Genomic DNA, 19670 nt, shown 5'->3' with positions numbered 1-19670 from the left:
GAGATTGAGTGAGAACATATTCCAAATGAGAGTTGTTGTGTTCAAGTTCAACCATTGGAGGTTCCAGTAGGAAAGACAAAGATTGGAGAGTGTTAGAGGATCTAACTACCTACTGCGATAGAAGACAAGTGGGTCACATGTCTTGGGTAAATGTGTCGAGTTACAAATGTTTTGTAAACATTTTACTTGTAAAAATCTCAATCGATAAAATTGGCTTTCCTGAGTTTGGTTGCCCCGTGGGGTTTTACCTTTGAGGAGTTCTTCAAAGGATTTTCCTTCGTAACCAAATTATTGTGTTAATGTTCTTAATATTATATTTTGGTTGCTAATTCGTGCTAACAATTTCTGATTGATCATTAACGTGGATAATTAGGGGTACTTAGATAATTTCAATTGTGATTACTTAAATTCCACTGTTTACCTAAAGGTGCATATGCAGTAAACAATAGAAAATAAGAGAGAAATGATTCATTTCACAAAACCTATGCAAGTATTTTGCAGATCTAAATTATATGTCTATGAAAGAAGAACAAAGTTGACAAGCATGAGGAAAGGCATTGCCCAGAAGTCAAATTCTCCAGACCAAATAACTACGAAGAATCCAACTCAAGAAAAGCTTTAAATTTACTTTCTCCCGTACACTTAAGCATGAGATCCCTCACCATTTAAGCAATCCCTCCCAGTTGGGTCTGTTTTTAGCCATTATTACTACAACCCAAAAGCATATATGAACAAAACCTTCTATTTCCATATTTCAAAATTCTCTGATTCGCAGCAACAGCAACAAAACTAAATTTACTTACTAACCCTCTAGATTCTGAAATACAATGGGTTGCGGTTTCTGCGATGCTGTGTCATGGAGGAAGGTGGCGCGTGATGGGTATAGGACCTTGAGCGAGATCCGTGAGGGGGAGAGCAAATCAATGGTGGGAGACAGGGAGAGCTTTCGTGGAGGGGCTGGGGACCCTTTGGGGGGTAGCTAAGTCACTAGCTGGAGGTGGTGCGGCAACTATGGACGTTGTGGCACTAAGAATCCGAGAGAGAAGAGAGAGAGATTTGCAGGAGAAAGAGAAGCCGCGAGGGAGGGGCTTGGCTGGGCTGGCCGGCGACGATGAAGGTGGACGGTAACGGTGTGTCGACGGCGGCTTGCAGTGGCTGCTGCGTGGAGGCAAGAAGAGTGGGGATCGGGGGAGAAGAGGGACTGGGGAGAGACGGGAGGGGAGGAGGAGACAACTGGAAGGAATTAAAGGAACTAAGGGAAAACGTGGGAGATTTAAATTTTATCAGTTTTTTCGACGATTTTGATTGCCCGCTAATAAGTATTTGGCCAAATATGACTTTTACAGAGATAATATTCATTGCGAAAAGTATATATTGCGGCAATTCTAAAATTCGATAGAAATAAGAAGCCGCTACAGTTACAATATTTTCTTGTGACAAAAACAATCGCCGCAATAGGTATAAAAGTCACTGCAAAAAGATGAACAGTAAATCTCCCTCAGCATTTCCCACTTTTGTGATGGAATTCAGCAGCGGCTTAGAAATCGCCTTAAATAATGACATTGTGTGATATTTTTTTTGCGGCGATCTTAAAATCGTTAGAAATGACCTATTTTCTTATAGTGATTCACAACGTCTGTCCCCTCATTAACGTGGTTATATCTTTAACTATATGGTTTCGCTGAAAATTCAGTCTCTCTCTAAAGTTTGCAAAGGATTAATTTAGATTAATCCTCCAACAAACTTCCATATAAAAGATTTATAGAGACATCTCTTTAATTAATTAGAATATTTGAATTGCCTCAGCAGGGGGCCTACATTGAAAATGTCTGGAAGAATATTCAAAAGAAAGAAAAAATAAAATTCTTGAATGGAGGATTGTATGCTTGTCTGCGTCAGAAAAAAATAAATTGTCAAAGGGATTAACAAACTTGTTCAAACCAGCTGGTACAAGACATCACGTCACGCGCGTGGTTCTTTGAAATGTGTCCCGTGGTTCTTTGAAATGTATCCAGGACTAGCACGAGTTTCCCAGACACATGTAATATATATTCAAACTTCACGATCTAATCATTCTGACTTTGAATGGTAAAACGGAATCTTAATTTTGTGACTTTAAGACTTGTCTGGGACTGACCAATATGAAAATTTTGTAAATAATAACGAGATATTTTAAATTAAATATTTTTAAATTTAAAAAATAAAAAGAAAAGAAAATTAAAAAAAATAATATAAAATTAAAATATTATAATAATATTTTTATACTATAACTTTAATTTAAAAATTTTTAAAAATTGAAATTATTTTTTATTTTTTATTTTAATTTAAAAATTTTATATGTATTTAAATTATATTTGAGAATAAAATAAAATAAAATAAAATCAGGTAAGAATCTTCCAGTATTTAAGCCCATGGTATCAGACGAGAATTAGTGGCCTGGACACAGAGTCTCTAATTCCTACGACTAATTGCTTCGACTTGCTCGTATGCTTGGCTGCGTCAGAAAAAAAGAAATTGTCAAAGGGATTATTAACAAACTTGTTCAAACCAGCTGGTACAAGACATCATGTCACGTGGTTCTCTCAAATGTATCCAGGACTAGTACCAGTTTCAGACAGACATGTTGATTATTCAAATTTCACGATCGGAGAGCATTTTCAATGGATGATGTAAAATACAGTTATTTGTAAAATACGAAGAAACTGGTTTAAAAATGAGCTACAATTAATGCCATTTTTCCATTTTGCGACAGTGATCTTGCTACATCTAGAAGAACTTGTCGGCTAAACCCAGTCCATTTTTCCTATAAAAGCCGGAGAGCATTGGTGGCCTGGACACACAATCTTTCATTCCTACTACTAACTGCTTCTAATTGCTATCTCGTGCCATTACGAGAATACAGAAAACTTCTTATAACTCAAAGGAAAAATGTCGTCTTCTCTGTCTGGTAAGTTAAGTATTGAAGTAGAGGCCAAGTCATCTGCTCCTGCTTTATATGAGGCTAACTCGAAACGATTGTACGAGACACCAAAACTTTGCCCTACCTATTTACAGAAGGTAGATTTAGTAGAAGGTAAATGGGAAGAAGTGGGTGCTGTCGTGAACTGGCATTTCTTATTCGGTAAGGGCACAAAAGTATGTTGTTGATCACAAGTATTTATATATGAACTCTCTCACATGTCACCTGATGTTTTGCCGTAAATTATCAATTTCGATGATCACACGGCCACAAATTAACTACTACAAACTTTTAATATACGCCCTATGTAACAAGTTTGATATATAGCAATACCCTTTGATGATTTTCTCTCTTTGGCCATTTTCTATTTCATAATTTCTTATTTTTAAAATTTTTAATTTACAATGATTATATTGCCTTCTTAATAATTGTTGGGGATAATTTCGACATTCAAAATGCGGAAAATCATGGAATATATTGATTTTCTTTTTTTTTTACTTTGAAGGTGAATCTTGAAATTGATAGTTTACGTGCTTGCATGGTTTAATATTTATATATTTCATCGATTCTCTTCTTTTTTGGGTCTGGCTCATGTGTAGAGGGAAAACCTGTAATTTCCCAGGAGATATACGAGAGCATAGATGACGAAAAACTATCAGTCACTTTCAAGGTGATAGGAGGATTACTCGTAGAGGCATACAAAAGTTTCAAGTTCGTTTTTCAGGCCATTCCAAAGAAACAGGGATGCTTAGCCCGTTGGACTGTTGAATATGAGAAACTTAACGCGGAGATTCCAGATCCAAAACAAATGCTTCAGTTCGCAGCTGATCTTATCAAAGAGATAGATGATAATCTTTTGATCAAGAGCAAGGAGTACCTGTGAACAAAAATATCACATATTATAGCATATATATAAATAAATACCTTTATTATCTAAAAAAGAAAGTATGTAAAAAGGTACCCTTTCTTGTATTGTTGGTTTCTTTGTTTTTGGTCCTCTTAGTTTGAGCACGTACCTCGTGTCTTTCATGGTGGTATGCTTATATGTACTCATATGGTATTTGATCTATCTCTCTATCCCTCTCTGTATGCTTATAGTAAACCTGCAAACGAAACTTCCTTGCGCTTCCGATCATTTTGTTGATTAAATACTAGCTTATATTCTGCACTATGTGATGGCTTATATGCTTTTTGCCCTTAATTTATCATCTCTTAAACTAGCAGATCATCAAATCATGCGGGGGGATGAAAGTACTAAACAAAACAATAGCTTTAAGTGACTATCTAGATGAAAGAACTCATTTCAAGCACACTTTAATAATGTATTTGGGTTGATGGATTTGAGAGAAAGATGTAGATTTGGATCTTTAAAATTTGTTTATAGATCTTCTTCATGCCTACTTTGACTCTTCTTACTTGAGAGAAAGATGGACCTCGCCTCTAAGCTCCTGATCAGAATCTGCCAGTAAAGTCTCTAACGTCATTATAAGAAGAGATATGAACAAAAGTGGATAACAAAGTCATTTTTCTATATCGTTTCTCCAGTCGTATTTAATAATATATATATTTGATAGAAATACATAAAATTTTCCAATCTTTCTATCTCAAGTGTTGCTTCCTTTAATTCCTTAATCTTGTTGTCATTTGATTTGACTTTAGAAGAGGATGATGATGTTGAGGATGACTTCACGCAACGTCTTAAGTCCCTCAAATATCTAGAACGTGATCCAAGAACTTGAGAAATGATTTGAGCATCATTGACATGAGAAATGATCTAAGCATCATTGACAGATGATTCATCATATGAATCCGCAACAATTTCCTTAATAGCTATCATTTTGTCCTACAAAAAACAAATATTAAAGTTAGTATAATTAACAAAAATATTATTATACAATGGAATTAAATAAACTTAAACTTATGTAATTTGCCTCTATTTCAGGATTGGTCTAAATACCATCATGATTTTTATGTGCTTTAGCATAATTGGGCCAGATCATAGCACTATAACAGAATTTGTCTTTTGTGACAGAGGAAACTGTCACCAAAAATTGCCAAAACGTCACTAAAGATATTTGGTGATGGTTTGAAACCGTCACCATGACCGTCACCTAATGTGCGTCACAGAAAATAATTGGTGACAGTTTACTATTGAATCGTCAATAAAAATATTTTTAGTGATGGTTGGAGGTGTTCCGTTTGGTTGAACGTTCGAACGTTACATTTTTTGTGACGGTTGAGAACTGTCACAAAAATTAACGTTTAGACGTCCAATTGAACATTCAAACGGCAACCCGACCGATTGGCGTTCAAATGAGAGAAGTTGGCGTTCGTTGATTATAGTTCGAACGTATCATATTTACGTTCGAACGTTTAGGCGTCCGAACGTTAATTTTAATAAATGTTCGAATTTACGTTTGAATGTTAACGGACCAATGTTCGGACGTTATTTTGAATATAAACGAATGAGAGTTCGAATGCAAGTGGTACGTTTGGAGGTTTGTTCGAACGTTAATTGTTTAATCATTCGAATGTTTTGTTAGTTTGAGGGTCAGTACGTTCGAACGTAGGGGCCTACGTTCGAATATTACTATACTATTTTATGTATTCACGTTCGAACGTTTTTACTTTACATTCGAATGTACATATCAGAAATACTAATTTCATAAAATTTAAAAGCATTCCAATTTTATCATATTACATACAATCAATTAACAAATAAAAATGTCTTATAAAATTTTAAAATTAGATATTAAAACTAGCCACCACTACTGATAAAATTTATTTCTTTTTTTTTCCTCGCCCATCATGATTCTGTTGCAACGACATTACACGCTCCATTTGCACCATCATCTCCCATTGCACTTGCTCATGAACTTCACTGCCTATTCTTTTCTCCTGGTCTCTTTGTTGGACCTGCAAATGCGTCTCTAAATGAGACTGTCGTTCTAAGAGAGACTCTAACTCTTGCTATCTCAACCTCATATACTTATTCTCATGCCGTGCAGCTTCTAAATCTTTAGTAAGATTATTAATTTGTGAAGTCTATGAGGTTGAGGAGGACGAACATCTATGCTTGATAGATCGTCCTAAACCTCTTGCCACACTAGACTGTGGCTCGAGCACTTGTGTGAATATATCTATGTCACTAGGAGATGATTCCCCAGAAGCCGATTGCATCTCCATAATGTTTTCCTGTAATTTGATAGGTAATTAAAAGAAATAGAAATAAAAAATAAATTATTCACATATTACATAATTTATTTAACAAAATTAACATTGCTTACATAATTATCTACAGCGACAGGATCCATCCACTCACTATGTTAGTGTGAGCAGCAGCATAGACATGAATGAGGGAAAAGTTTTCAGGATCATCACATTTCTAACAAAACGACATTAGCAATTTTAAAAAGATAATGTTAGTACTTAAATAAAAAAATATCAGAAAAATAAATGAATTCTACAATTTTTAATTACCATTTTTTTAGCAACACGGTGAAATGATCTTGAACTGGCACGATGGTGGACAGTCAGAGTGGATCTATTCTGTACATTTGTAGAACTCAAGTACTACAAAATATATTAAGAATGTTAATTATAATATGTATACATATAATATATAGAACAAATATGAATGTAAATAATTAAAACATATAAATGTAAAATACCTGATAATCTAGAGATGTGAAAATATCACAATACTTTCTCCAATAATCTAACTTCATCTACTGGAAAGGAGACTGCACAACCTCTTTTAATGTCTCAAATTTCTTGAAGTGGTCATGATATCATCCTTTGTGACATCGGAATAGTGTAGCCATCAACTCATTCACAGTTCTCAAATCCTTGCTACGGCCAAAGTCGAGATCGAATTCATCCTAACAAGTGAATCAGGTCAAAAATATGATATACTAATCTAGGTGAAAAAATGTACTTTCAAAGTAAACTCACCAGCACACGATTTCGAATGAGCTCCTTAATCTTATTCGGAACATCTCACCATGAGCGCACAATAAATGGAGCATAAGCTTGAACTACTGTGCCAATATAGGAGGAAAGCGTTGCTGCACTATCATCAACTCCTCTAGTGGAATTATCAGGAATGGTGATCTTGAGTTTTCCATGCCTTTTATTTTTCTCAAGAGAGATGCCGCGTGTATAGCCACGACCGCAACATGCAGATGCATCAATTACATAATAATAGATAATATAATTAGAGTTATATAGTTATTGAGACAAAAATATTAACTATATAATTAATTTTGAACGACAATATTTCCTTACTAGTAGGTGTCGGCTGGCTGTTGTTCTCTTGCGTGTTAACTTAATCTTTAGAAGCGGATTTCTCAAGTGGGGAGTCCTCAATGGGTTCGGGACTTGGACTTGGCGGAGGCACATTTCTTCGTTGTCGTTTTGGAGGTATTCTTAAAAATAACTAATTATATCAAAAAAAATAATTAGAAGAAATTATGAAAATTCAAGATATTTTATTGTCACTTATATGAATAAAATATTTAGTATTTTTATTCTTCATCTTCATATGTATTTTCCATGCTTATTTCAGACTCTCCCTCAATAATATATTCATCATCATCATGCACTTCTTCTTCATCCTCCTTATCCACCTCTTGGCTGGATTTTGGTTCGTCTTTATCTTCTGACTCTTCTTCTTCTTCTTCCTCCTCACTTGAATTGAATGATCATTTAATATGGACTGGTCAAGATGGACGGGTGGGACATCATCTCTACAAAGAGTGCACCGAGGTCAACAAACAAGTTAATACCCTCTCCATCTTCCTGGTATGCCTCTACAATTGGAGTGTCATCTTCATCTTCACTATTTTCGTAATTTGCACTCGTTCCTGCTTCATATATATTTCGAGGGACAAATTTTTGTACGACTCGCCAAGTTATCTCTCCACTATCTTCATCAGCACTTTTCATTGGATCAATCAAATAATAGACTTTGGTAGCTTGACATGCCAATACGAATGGATCATCTTCGTACCATTTAGATGCAGTATTGACACTCGTAAAGTGATTAACTCTATGTATCGAAACACGACCACCGCCTAGATCCCACCAATCACATTTAAAGACATATGTTATAGACCCACCCAGATATTTTAATCCGATAATATCACGTATGACACCATAATAGTCAATATCATCTGTTCTATGATTCCTATCGACCAATACACCAGAATTTTGAGTCTTTCTATTACGTTCACGGTACAGAGTATGAAATCTATATCCTCGAACCGTGCATGCAGTGTATCGAAGTGCTCTATTTGAGGGACCACAGGCCAATGCATACAATTCAGAAGAAATTGATTCGGGATCACAAGCACGTTGTTCTAAAATCTAAAAATTGAAATAATATATATTTATTATTTCATTATCCAGAGTTAAAAGTTTCAAAATATAACATATATATAATTTTAGTTCATACAAGTTCTTCAAACCATCCTGGAAATTCTTCCTCATGTCTTGCCTCTATGTTTTCTACGTCTTCCGTCCTAAGTTTGTCAATGTACTCACTGTTATAGATAAATGCAGAAGAAGTTTATTTTGAGCACAACAGTTATAGTTAAACTTGAAGAACATTAGAATTATTCGAAGCATGGAACGACATACCTAAGATAATCATCAATCTCCTAGCAATTATTTAGCACATACCACCGAACTTTACCCAACTCTCCATCAATTAAATCGTAACTCGTTTGTGCACCTAAGGGTCGTACATTCTGGGAAAACACTGATAGCTCACGAGGAGGTGGAGCAGCAAGATCAATATTTCGCTCTTGACGATTAAATCGTGTCTCAACACCACGAAGATATAGAGAGCAAAATGTTAACCATTCATCGTGTATATAGGCTTCTGCTATTGAACCCTTAGCTCTGGCTTTATTCCCAACAGTGCGCTTCAGTCGATCCAAATATCTTTCAACTGGATACATCTAACGGAACTGCACCGGTCCACCCAACAGTACCTCTCGCAGTAAATGTATTGCTAAATGGACCATAACATCAAAAAATGATGGTGGAAATATCTGCTCGAATTTACATAGTATAGTAGCAATATCTTCTTCCAATTTCTGCAACACATCTCGATTTAGTACCCGAGAGCATAAATCCTTAAAAAACATACATAGTTCGGATATTGTGACACGTACATTAGATGTCAGCTTCCCACGAATTCCCACAGGTAATAACTTCTGCAAAAATACGTGACAGTCATAACTTTTCAATCCATTGATTTTCCAGTCATCAGGACTCACGCATCTACCAATATTTGAAGCATAACCATCAGGCAACTTAACACCTTGCAACCATTTGCAGAAGGCCATCCTCTCCTCCCTCGTCATCGTAAAACATGCATGCGGCATGACCACCCTATTGCCTTCCACAAATGTAGATTATGTTTAATTCCCATTCTATCAAGATCTTTTCTCGTCTTGATTGTGTCCTTCATCTTTTTGTTAATGCTCATCAATGTATCCAGTATATTATCACAAATATTCTTCTCTGTGTGCATTACATTCAAACTATGTCGCAACATGCAGGACGACCAATATGGTAAGACAAAAAAAATACTATGCTTTGTCCAATTCAATTCTGTTGCACCTCGTTTTCTCTTGTTCTTTCCCCGACCTTGAAAAAAGTGTTCGCTCTAACATGTACCAGTTGTTCCACTATCTCTTCCCCAGACAGCTCTTTTGGTGCAATTCTATCTTTTACTCTCCCATCAAACTTAACACATTCTCTTCTCCATGCATGATTTGTTAGTGGATAATGTCGATGACCCATGAAACATAACTTTTGAGAATATTTTAACCACTCACTAGAAGTTTCTTTATTACACGTTGGACAAGCTAACTTCCCTTTCGTACTCCAGTCGGAAAGATTCTATATGTCGGGACGTCATTTATGGTCCACATTACCGCAATATGCATTTAAAAAGATGTCGACGTGGATGCACCATAAGTTCTAATATATGTTTCCCATAACTCTTTCAGCTCTTCAATCAACGGCTGCATGAATACGTCAATGTCATTCCCAGGTGATCTCGGGCCAGGGATAAGTAAAGTTAACAAAAAGTTGGGTGCTTTCATGCACCTCCATGGTGGAAGATTGTACAGAATCAACACTACGGGCCAAATGCTATAACTTGTACTCATATTCCCAAAAGGGTTGAATCCATTGGTTGTGAGTCACAGGCGCAAGTTCTGAACTTCTATCCCAAACTCTGGATGTTGATTACCGAAAGACTGTCATGCAAGTGAGTCAGCTGGGTGCCTCATATATGCGTCATCCTTCACACTTTTCTCCTCGTGCCACCTCATATTGTGAGTTATTTTCTTACACATATATAGTCTTCGCAACCTAGGTCTCAAGGGAAAATACTGCAACACCTTAACCGGCACGTTTTTCTTATCCTTCCACCTCGACTCTCCACATAGAGGACATGCTTGTTTCTCCTTGTTCTCCTTCCAGAACAAAACACAATCATTCTTGCATGCATGTATGGACTTGTACTCAAATCCTAATCCCTTTCTCAACTATTTCGCTTCATAAAAGTTCTTGGACAATGCAGACCCTTCGGGAAGCACCTCATTAAATAAGTCCAATACCATGTTTATTGCTTTCGTTGATATGTCACACAATGACTTAATGTGAAGTAATCACACAATAAACGACATTTTGGAATGTTTTGTACAGCCTGGACAAAGCTCGCACTTTGCATCTTCTCACATTGAAGCGAAATTTTCACAATTAATCCCTCTGCCACTTGAGGCATTGTCGTCAACCTCATCCATAAACATCCCCGCTCCAATGTCACCCAACATCTCCTCCATCTCATCTTGCTCATAATCATCATCCATGTGCCACAAATAATTGTGATGATCGACCAATACATCTGTTGACTGTTCATACAGCTCACCATGCAGTACCCATTGGGTATACCCCAGATCCATACCGTTCACAAATATATGACTTTTTACTTCATCCAACTCTATCGCACACAAATTTTTACACCTTCGACATGGACACTTAATGTAGCAATTCTATCAGTAGAGGCCCGTGCAAAATCAATAAAGGTTCTTACTCCATGCGCATAGTATACATAATCCTTTCCAAGTCTATCGCCCAGACGTATCCAATTTTTGTCAATTTCTACTATCTATTAATAACAAGTACATAGAAAATTCACATGCATGTATGCTTCAATTCTCATTGCTTTTTTGATAAGGTAGTTGGTCCTATACCATTCGAGATTATATTATTCATATTGGATAAATCTCGTCACTCTACTATTTTCCAAGTTAGTAAAAATTTCGGAAGCACCTCCCCATAGTTCTCCAAGTATATATGTTTAAATAGAGGGATTGTGACCCTCCCAACAATATACTCGAAGAATAGTAGTGGAAGATATCGAAACTTCACATTAAATGTGGAAAGTAGGAGTAACAAAAATGTGCAATAAAGATAATATAATCCCAAACTATCCACACTGGACAATTCAGGAATTAGTGGATACATAAATGTACACTAATTCCCAAACGGGTCTAAGGTTATTTATGCAATGTCACAACATATCTATGAAAAAATACTACAAACAATATCTCCATGTTGCTTGAATTAACAATGTCACATTCTAGTAGTATTATTTTGTTAAACTAGAGAGAGATAGAACATTATGTGAACAAGTTTCCTATCAGTACACAACGAGAGAGAATGATATTGAAGAAATGTCTAAATTTTAGTCTAATTACTTAACCGTCACAAACTGTCCACCCTAGACAACTCTCAAGGCCAAAAAGACTTTGAGAGTCAAGCAATTTGACAAACATTTCTTCAAGATCATTCTTTCTCGGGGTGTACAAGACACGAAACTTGTTCACATATTATTTTATCTCTCTCTAGTTTAACAATATAACATAATACGAAAGTGACATTGTTAATTTATAAAAAAAAATAAAAATTAATAGTTATGGAATCGAAACTTCAGAGTTTTCAACAGGCAACAAAGTTTTTATAGTGATTTTGGATTGGCTGTGGCTATCCTATACGAAATACTATAATGATTGATCTCGGATTATTATTCCTAAATTATAATTTTAATTGTTATTATATATCTTAGGACAGTGTTAATTGATACCTATGTAATTTTAATTCTTATTATATAATTGTTATTATAATTGTTATATATAATTTCAAAGATTATTATATAATTTTAATTATTGTTATTCCTAAAATATAATTTTAATTGTTATACTTAATTGAGTGAGTTATTTATTTATATAGACAATAAGTATATAATTTCTATATAAGTATTTATTTGATCCTTATTTATTTACTCTCTAGTTTATTATAAATAAGTATATTTATTTATTCCAACTCTCTACTTATTTGGTAGGTTCAACACTTTTTTCTTGAAGAGTATTTTACTTTATTTATTTATATATATATATATTTAATAATATAATGGTTTGGAACCTCACAATGGTAAGAATATTTAATAAGTAATGATTAATTATAGTTATTATATGTATATATTATATTTTATATATAGTTAAGTTATACACTTTTTTTTTTTAAATTAAAATTTATACTATAGATATAACTTGAATAATAATCATATTCTAACTAAATTAGTATGAATATATTATATATACTTATTAAATGTTAAATATTAAGTTTCATATTAAATGTATATTAAATGTTTTTAATCTTTACTTAAATTAAGAGTCTAAACTTATAATTTTCTTGTTAAGGAACAAATTCAAAAAACACAAAAAAATTCACATAAATACTGAAAACTAAACACAATATATTTCTAACCATATAAACATATTCAATAAAAATTCACAAACAATAATCACGATATTTCAAATCCATATCACAACGACAACAACAATATTCTCATTAATATATTTCTACACAGATTAATTCATCAATGAACACCATAAACTCACAAACTATTTACAAAATTCACAAACAATAATTACAATTATTTCAAGAGTAAGCATAAAATCACATGTACATATATTAACATATTCCTAAACTTGAGAAATATAACTAGCACTCACAAATTCTTCAAAACCAAAAAATATTATATCAAAATTTTTACATAAATCCAAAACCTAAGACAATATATTTCTAACCATGTAAACATAATCAAACAAAATTCACAAACAATAATTACAATATTTCAAATCCATATCACAACATATTCACAATATTCCCACAACAATATTTATACACATATTAATTCATCAATGAATACCATAAACTCACACACTATTCAAAAACTATACAAATAATAATTACAATATTTCAAGAGTAAGCATAAAATGTATAAACAAATTGCTAAAGTTTATAAATATACCTAACACTCACATTATCCTCTTACAAATTAAAAGCTTCCAAATTGCCAAAATAACCAACCATTCAAAAAAATATAACACTAACTTATAAGAAATATATATAACAAAAACACAAGAAAAATAGCATAAAGTTCAGGAAAATACAAAAGAAAAATATTGTTTTCTTACCAAAGCTCAACTCAACTCTCACTCTAACACTCTCTCTCTCTCTAACTCTCTCTCTCTAACCCACGTCCCTCTCTCACTCTAACCCTCTCTCTTTCTAACCCACGAAGACTCTCTCTCACGTCTCTCTCTGTTGTGCGCACGGGAGAAGCAGCAGAAATGAGTTTGCTGCCTTCCGTGCGTGTATTCATTCAATCATAAAATTTTTAAATAAAACGTTTGAACGTTATATTATCCCGCCTAATTTTTAGATAACGTTTGAACGTTAAAAAACTCGGATAGATTTTCTGCAAAAAGCGTTCGGACGTTTTCTATACACATTTGAATGTATCTTCCTATGACAGCGCCCGAAATCGAGCTGGGAATTTTCCATACTTTTATTTTCATGTTTAAATGTTAAGAAATTTAGCATTCGAACGTTTATAAATTCCTAGTAATTTTCATCTACTAACGTTTGAACGTAAAATTTCAACGTCCGAATGTTCAAATCATCACAGAGATACCTAAATCGAGCGAGATTTTTCCCGCACTTTTATTTTCATGTTCAAACGATTAGAAATTTGGCATTCGAACGTTTATACGTTCCCAGTGATTTTCATTGACTAACGTTTGAAAGTAAAATTTCAATGTTCGAACATTCAGATCATAACAGAGATACCTAAATCAAGCGAGAAATTTCAACGTCCCACATTTTTCTTCTTGTGTTCAAACATAATATAATTGTACGTTCGAACATGAAAATGAACTCTCATTCACCCCCATTAACGTTCGAACGGGGAAAGATCATCACAGATATAAAAAAATCTAGTGGGAATACATGATTAAAGTTCAAACATTAAAAATTCATGTTCGATTGTTACTTTTATTCAATAGTTAGTATTTGTTAATATAATAGTTATTAACTTTTATTCAATATATATAATGCACTATATATACTGTATAGTAATGATTTTCTGGAACCACATCATCTGAGGGTAATAATTTATATGACTTTCAACTTCATCCAAAAATATGACTTTCAACTTCATCCAACCCAGATCCATATCATTCATAAATATATGATTTTCAACTTCATTCAACCCTACCGCACACAAATTTTTACACCATCGACATGGATACTTAATGTAACCACGAATATCAGTAGAGGCCCGTATGGCTGGGACTCACTTAGTGGACACCTATATCGATGTCTAAAGATACGTACGACCCACTTCATAGCCACAAACGCAACAAATGAAGGCACGCAACTACAACGTGATCACCAAGCTAGCTAGCTAGTCAGTTCTCTATATATTTATTACTTGTAACACAATCATGGAGGATGTTTGAACATTACTTTAAAAACAAAAGGGATCAATCCTCCCACTAAAAGGTAGGCATTCATCTTTTATTCAAATAACATGTATTTTATTTGAGATTTGGGTTCGGTTTTGTTTAAAATGGGCCAAGTGGTGGCCGAATTTTCAACTCCATTTTCCGGCCACCACGACTTGCCATTGGCCAAATAGTCACCGTAGAAAAGTTTCTTGAAGTGTATACTTCCTTTCTACGTGGCATTCTGGCATTTAGAACCTTGTAGATTGATTTTTAAGATTTCAGTAATGGCTGAGTCGACTCAGTCATTCTGTGTCGTAATGTTCGAACGTTTCACCAAGACGTTCGAAGAAACGATGTTTCAATTACATAGCCGTTAAGGCTTCTACGTTCAAACGTGTATTGTTTTACATTTGGAAATTATTTTTTGTAAAATTTTCGTCCAAACATTTAATTATAAAGTCCGAACGTACTACTTTTTAAATTTATTTATGCTTTAACATTTAGACGTTCATCCTTTACGTTCGCACGTAAAGCTCATACGTTCGAATGTATAACATAAACGTCATTTAAATTTATTTACTTCATATGTTGGAACGTGTATGTTATACGTTCGCACGTATGTGTTTTACGTGCGAACGTAAATGATGCACGTCCGAATGTTTTATTTTAACGTTCGAACGTTTATTTTACTATGTTCGAACGTTAATGCAGAGCAGCTTAAAATTAACACAAACAATGCATCAATGTAAATAATTTTTTTTCCTTTTCTATTTTTAGGATATGGCTCGTCATCTGCATACAAGAAAACGAGGGAGGGAAGGAGCCACTAAGGACACTGCTCGTATCGGAGCTCGTACTGTTATAATAGAGTGAGAGGTCCTGATTAATGAGATCGACGAACTCATATGGGAGCAGACGAACTTGATAGATGTTTTCGTCAGTAGAGACTAGGGAAATATCTACACATTGAGGGAGAAGGTATACCCCTCAATGGTTCAAGAGTTCTATAAGGGGATGTGTGACATGCCTCAGGATGCATCTTCTCACACCGTGATTGTACGCGTTGTTTCCATTAAGATTCACCAGATGTCATCGCCAAGCACCTCAGGATTTGTCGAGGAGTTGAGACATCTCCACACGCTACACCCCGTGAGGATGTAGGCACTTATGCATCATCTACTGGTCACCCATTTGAGCCAACATTAGCCAGAATGTAGACCGGTTAAAGGCCGATGATACTGGCCTCAAGGCTCGGGATGATGACCGAGATGAGGATTTATACACCCTCACCAGGAGGGACTGCATGCAGATCGAGAGGAAGAACGCCTTCAACTAGAATCATCTACTACATTTCTTTCGCATGTTGCACCTTATTGTTGCAACAAACGTGGATCCTGTAGCACATAAAACCACATTTAGTCAGCTTCGGGCATAGTTTTCGATACGAGTGGCGTGTGGAGATCCTATAGTTTTGCCACTGCACATCTTTGAGAGGATCTGTTATGAGGCGAGCATCGTCTCCATGGATAATCTCCCATACGGTGTCTTGATCAGCCGGTTATTACTTGCACGAGGAGTGCCAACCCAGCTAGAGGAGCGGGTCAAAGATCAGATGAGCCCCCTCGACATGACCACGCATATACGTAGCATTGGACAGGCGAGGGGATGTCAGCCACCCCTGTAGAGGATCTAGTTCCTTCGACGCAGCCTGGCCAGGTCATGTGGGAAGTAGTAGTCAACAGCCGCCGAGTACATCTGGGGGAGATGCACGGCCTGCTTGGGTTGATGCGGTGATCTAACAGCTGACTACGCATATCGATTGATCGCTAGTGGCTATAGAGGCGTATGTCTCAGAGATCGCCCATCGTGTAGGTATCCTCAACGACAAGGTTGATACCTTAACTGAGGAGGTACAGAGTTCGAATTTCGCTAACAACGCTATCATCTGAGTGTTGTTTAAGAAATTCGATAATATTTAAGATTTTGCTTTTATTATATGTAAAGAAAAATATTATTTAATATTTATTTGGTTTTTTAATTTCAATTTTCAATCTTCTTTAATGTTATATTTTCTATCTTTAATTCTAAATCACTGCACTTCAAATATATATAAACATAAATATATATATTTATATTGTAACACCCCGTATTTTAGTGTATTTTTTTTTAATTGAAAGATTATTTGTTATTAATTTAAAATTTATTCTCTTGTTTTAAAATTGTTGGATTTTTTTTAGTTGTGTTATTTTTATGATTATAATTTTGTGAAAATTATTTTTGAAGTGCTTTCTCTAAATTAATTATTTTTATGCGTTTAAATTTCTTCTCAAATTAAATTAACTTGTTGTGGGGTTTAATTATTTATTTTCATTTTAATCATTACGTTTGAATTATTTTATTTTACTTGTTGTTTTAAAATCGTTTCCGTTGGATCTTTTTTGTGACCCAAGATTTGAGGATTGGACCTTATTTCTTTCCCTACATTTTCTCTTTCCCTCTTTTCTTTTTCCTCTTTTCTTTTTCTCCTTTCTTTCTTTTTTTTTTCTCCCCCCTGCTTCCCGCGCGGACGTCTCTCTCTCTCTCTCTCTCACGCCGTGCAACCGTTCCTCACCCAGCCCGCCGCCGTCGCACTGTCGTGCGCGACACCGCCCACCCCATCGTGCTCCCCACCGGCCGGCGACCTCCCTCTCCGATTTCCAGCCCCAGCCGCGCCGCCGTTAGCCTCCACGCACCACACGAAGCCGCGGCATTCCTTGCGCCGCTGCGCCGCCGTCGCGCCACCTCCGGCCACCATCTCCTCACCACATCATCCTCGACCTCCTAGCAACCCAATGGACCCAACCCCATCTCCGATCTGTCACCGGTGAAGCCCCACCATCAACATTTCTGTTTTGGGTGTTTTTGCACTTCTACCGCCTTCTGTGCCGCCACCCACGGCCAACCACCACCACCACTAGCCTCACCGACATCTCTAAGCCCTACCCTATCAATCTCGGGTCTTCGTTTACACCCGTTCAAAAGTGGGTTTCTGAGACCCACGGCCACAGTGCATTTCGCACTGTTTTGTTGCTACGTTGCCGCTTCCAGCACCTCCGTGATCTTTCAAAAATTATATTATAGCATTGTAAGTATTTTTCCCAAAGAATTTTTGAGATTTAAATGTATTTCTGCGCTAATTCATATTTACTGTGAATTTGTTGGTTGTGCCGGACTGAGTCCGAGGAAGAAGGGGGTCAGTTGGATTTGATGGAGTTGTTTGTGTGAGATTGGTTTATGCTATGAAATTTCTTGGCTGTTTTGGGTTTGAATATTGGTGTTTTAAGTTTGACGATGGTCATGGTGAATATTGGAGATTTTTAGGAAGTGATGATATATTTTGGGATTACGAGGGTTTTAAGTTTTGAGATATTAAAATAGGTTATTTTAGAAGTTTAGGATTAACTATCGAAATCCATGATTGATTGAAAACTTACGGAAATTATGTGATTATTTTTCTAGGTGACGATTTATTTTCGACTCGACATTTTTGAGGAAAATTCTGAAAAGCTAAGTTGCCCAGGTAAGCGGGGTTCATATACTAGTTTTGCATAAAAGAAATAAAATGAGGTTGACTTTGAAAATAAACGTGTTTGTTTTTGAAAAGAAATGAGCTGAAAACAACCTCAGATGTTTATTCTGCATATGCATAAATTCAATATAAGAGGAAGTGTTTTCTGTCATGACTGGTGTAGACATGAGCTAGTTTTGTGCACTTTGTTTCTGAACTATGTAAAAGAGCGAATAAGGAATTCTAAAAGTTTTGTTATGAACAAATGAGAATATTTTGTTTATGTTTATCTCGAACATGTGAAATGATCTGAAGCCTTTCAGTGTTTTGTTTTGATATGATGTGTCATCTGAAAACCTTGGCATGAAGTTCTAATTCTGTATATGGTTGTAATCGGATTTTCGATGAAATCCGTTCTGTTTCTGTTAAGGCCCAGCCACGGGTATAATGGTGGTTTATAACCCTACCACGGGGGTGAAACATGGTATACGGCCCAGCCACGGGTATAATGGTGGTTTATAACCCTACCACGGGGGTGAAACATGGAAAATGGCCCAGCCACGGGTATAATGGTGGTTTATAACCCTACCACGGGGGTGAAACATGGAATATGGCCCAGCCACGGGTATAATGGTGGTTTATAACCCTACCACGGGGGTTAAACATGGTATTGTCCCGATGTGATATTAAATGAAGATAAGATTATAATGTTTCAGTTTAGAAATGCCAACGGATTCTATTTTTGGAATAAGTTTATTTTTCTGAAAATTTCGCTCTAATGTTTTTGTATAAGTTTTGTTTCTACATTCTGAAAGTAAATGTTTTGTTCGGCTTATCAAATGTTATAAATGCTCATGTTTACATGCTAGTATATGCTCTCTGCTTGCTGAGTTGTTGATAACTCACCCCGTTAATCTTCATAATATTTCAGATGACATCGATGGCTCAGCTGAAGATCAGTATTAGAGTCTATGGAGAAGATTAGCATTGATTTTGTTGTTGGGTATCTCATGATATTAGTGTTGGTGTTGGAGGTTAATTATCTTTCTTAAGTTTGCTTCAATGGATTTAGACGGTTTATGGATACTTATGTTAATGTTATATTATTTCTAGTTGTTATTTGAGACATGAAGAAGAGTTGTTTTTATTTGGGTTGTTGGATTGAATATTGGATAGATGAGTTTATTTGATTTATTTAATTGAAGTATATACGTTCGATTTGAGGTTTGGGAAAATGGATAAATTCTTGAATTTGGAAGTACTCTAGCCTTGTTAGAGTTGATTATCA

General features: G+C 35.4%; 1 protein-coding gene across 2 annotated transcripts in view; it reads left to right on the top strand.

Moving 5' to 3' along the window:
- Positions 1 to 2836: 2836 nt before the first annotated feature.
- LOC108993983 (MLP-like protein 43) overlaps positions 2837 to 19670 on the top strand; it is a 91234-nt gene continuing 74400 nt past the window's right edge. Inside the window, exons 1-2 of one of the 2 annotated variants that reach the window (XM_018969097.2) lie at positions 2837 to 3121; positions 3559 to 4079. In XM_018969097.2, the coding sequence (XP_018824642.1) occupies positions 2929 to 3121; positions 3559 to 3842 (477 nt within the window). In that variant the 5' untranslated portion in view covers positions 2837 to 2928 and the 3' untranslated portion in view covers positions 3843 to 4079. Of the gene's footprint in view, positions 3122 to 3558; positions 4080 to 19670 lie in introns of those variants that run through there. The other variant, XM_035684101.1, reaches the window with a different exon arrangement.

Source organism: Juglans regia, chromosome 13 (genome assembly GCF_001411555.2).
Source record: "Juglans regia cultivar Chandler chromosome 13, Walnut 2.0, whole genome shotgun sequence".
Lineage (NCBI taxonomy): Eukaryota > Viridiplantae > Streptophyta > Magnoliopsida > Fagales > Juglandaceae > Juglans > Juglans regia.
This window is presented reverse-complemented; position numbering and strand designations above follow the sequence as displayed.